At 46.2% G+C, this 1,911-nt stretch overlaps 1 protein-coding gene across 1 annotated transcript in view; it reads left to right on the top strand.

Moving 5' to 3' along the window:
• The window catches only part of LOC101854858 (CD109 antigen), a gene marked incomplete at both ends in the record, with an annotated part of 54,662 nt that overhangs the window by 11,676 nt on the left and 41,075 nt on the right, over positions 1 to 1,911 (top strand). The window contains 1 exon segment of the mRNA XM_013080914.1: positions 1,489 to 1,626. Coding sequence (XP_012936368.1) covers positions 1,489 to 1,626 — 138 coding nt within the window.

Raw genomic sequence — 1,911 nt, 5'->3', positions numbered from 1 at the left:
GGGGAGGTGGAGGGGGAACAGGGGAGGTGGAGGGGGAAGGGACGTGGAGGGGGAGAGGAGGGAGCAGGAGGTAGGTGCTTTTATTTTAGCCAATTTTGAAGTTAAGAAAAAGATGTAGAGTGTGTGTATTAAATGTGGACATAAAGATGCAGGGAGAGTGTATTTTAGGGGTTGGGTAGGTTTGCGTGAATATAAGATGGATATGCTGGAGGAGAGAGTGGAGTACAGCAATGCAAATTGGATATTTCGAGGGGGCCAAAACTGAACGGATGTGGGGCACCGCTTGTAAGGATGCAAGGTGGTGTATTGGCAGGGAAAGGGGGTAAGAGGGTGGATGTGAGTTTGGTGTTTCGAAGACGGGTAGGGCGGGGGGGGAGGGTGGTTGACAGTAAAAGGGGTATACAAGTGTACAATGATTGCTATTGTGGCGTGAGGGGGGCGCACAGTAGTGTAATGTCGGCGTATTTGCGTGGTCCTATTATGTAAAAAGAATCCAAAGGGCGTAAGAACATTCACCAAATTTTAATATTGTGATGGTTGCTTCAAATGAGGTAGTGCTTGAAGAAGCAATGTTAAAAACAATCAGGAAACGACAAATGCAGTTTTTGGGACACCTGAATAGACATAAGGGTTTGAACATCTAGCTCTCACTGGCAAAATGGAGAGCTAGCGAGGCAGGGGTAGGCCCAGGACAACATACTTAGGGAACCTAAACATGGGTAACAGGGAAAGATCAGGGAAACGTAGCTTTTTTTAGAGCATCCGAGCAAAGGAATGAAAGGAAAACAATGATCGCCGATGTCTGTCACAGATCTGACACTGGATGATGATGATGATGGTTGCTTCAAAGCACTGTGGTGTATTGACGAAGGTGGGGGAGGGTGTTGTACACAAGGTGGGTGTGTATACGTGATGGGGCTATGGAAGCAGGGGTGCACCCTTACAAAGTGCGTGCTTGTGCGAGAATGGGGTACACTAGGTGGAGAGGCGGTGAAGAGTGAGGGAAAGGGATAATAGAGAGACAGAGAAAGAATGAGATAGTGAGAGAGAGAGAGAGAGATAGTGAGAGAGAGAGATAGTGAGAGAGAGAGATAGTGAGAGAGAGAGATAGTGAGAGAGAGAGAGAGAGAGAGAGAGAGAGAGAGAGAGACGGGCAGAAATAGGTGAAACAGGGAATTTGGAGGAATAGGATGAAAAGGAGAGAAAAAGAAAGACAGCGCTTTTATTGATTTCCGTAAGTCTTACAATCTGCATAGTCAATAGATAGCACCATAAACTCAGACGTTAGCGCCACTTTTAATTTTTACCAGCATCCCCTCCCCTACCATTTTAAAGTATGACTATGAGTTTGCTGTGTTAAATGGTATGATGTTTCCTCTTTAGCCAGTGTTTTTGATTTACCTAATCTGTTCGAGGTGAAATCTAACCACTATCAAGCTATTCGTTAACGGACGTCAGTGCTGATTGAGCTATTCATGTCGGTTTTAGGACAAGAGCCTATCCACGTACTACAATCCAGTGAGAAGCGTCCGCTCGATGCCCACAATGCAGCTGAGCGTCCCTGACAACGGACTGGTTGCCATCCCCGTAGATATCCCCAGTGACGCCGACGAAGTGACCGTGACAGTAAGTAGGAACTAACTACTTTTTATGATTTTTTGATTTTTTACATACTGCTATTGTTATCGTGTGGATTTAACGAAAAATTCAATAGGTCTCCCCCTCTACCATCATAACCCCACCTCCCCCCCCCCCAATTTTTTTTTTTTAAATCACAAACGCACACACGCACGCATACGCACGGGGATCAAGGACTGGTGATGGGTCTCATTTAAATATGGAGAAATGCCTAAGCGTCTCAAACAGCTTCTCCCAATCCAGCCAACCGTACCTGCCCGTGGTGGTCCCTGT

Source organism: Aplysia californica, unplaced genomic scaffold (assembly GCF_000002075.1).
Source record: "Aplysia californica isolate F4 #8 unplaced genomic scaffold, AplCal3.0 scaffold00105, whole genome shotgun sequence".
NCBI classification, from domain to species: domain Eukaryota; kingdom Metazoa; phylum Mollusca; class Gastropoda; order Aplysiida; family Aplysiidae; genus Aplysia; species Aplysia californica.
The sequence above is the reverse complement of the archived record's forward strand: the minus strand, read 5'-3'. Positions and strand labels throughout refer to the sequence as shown.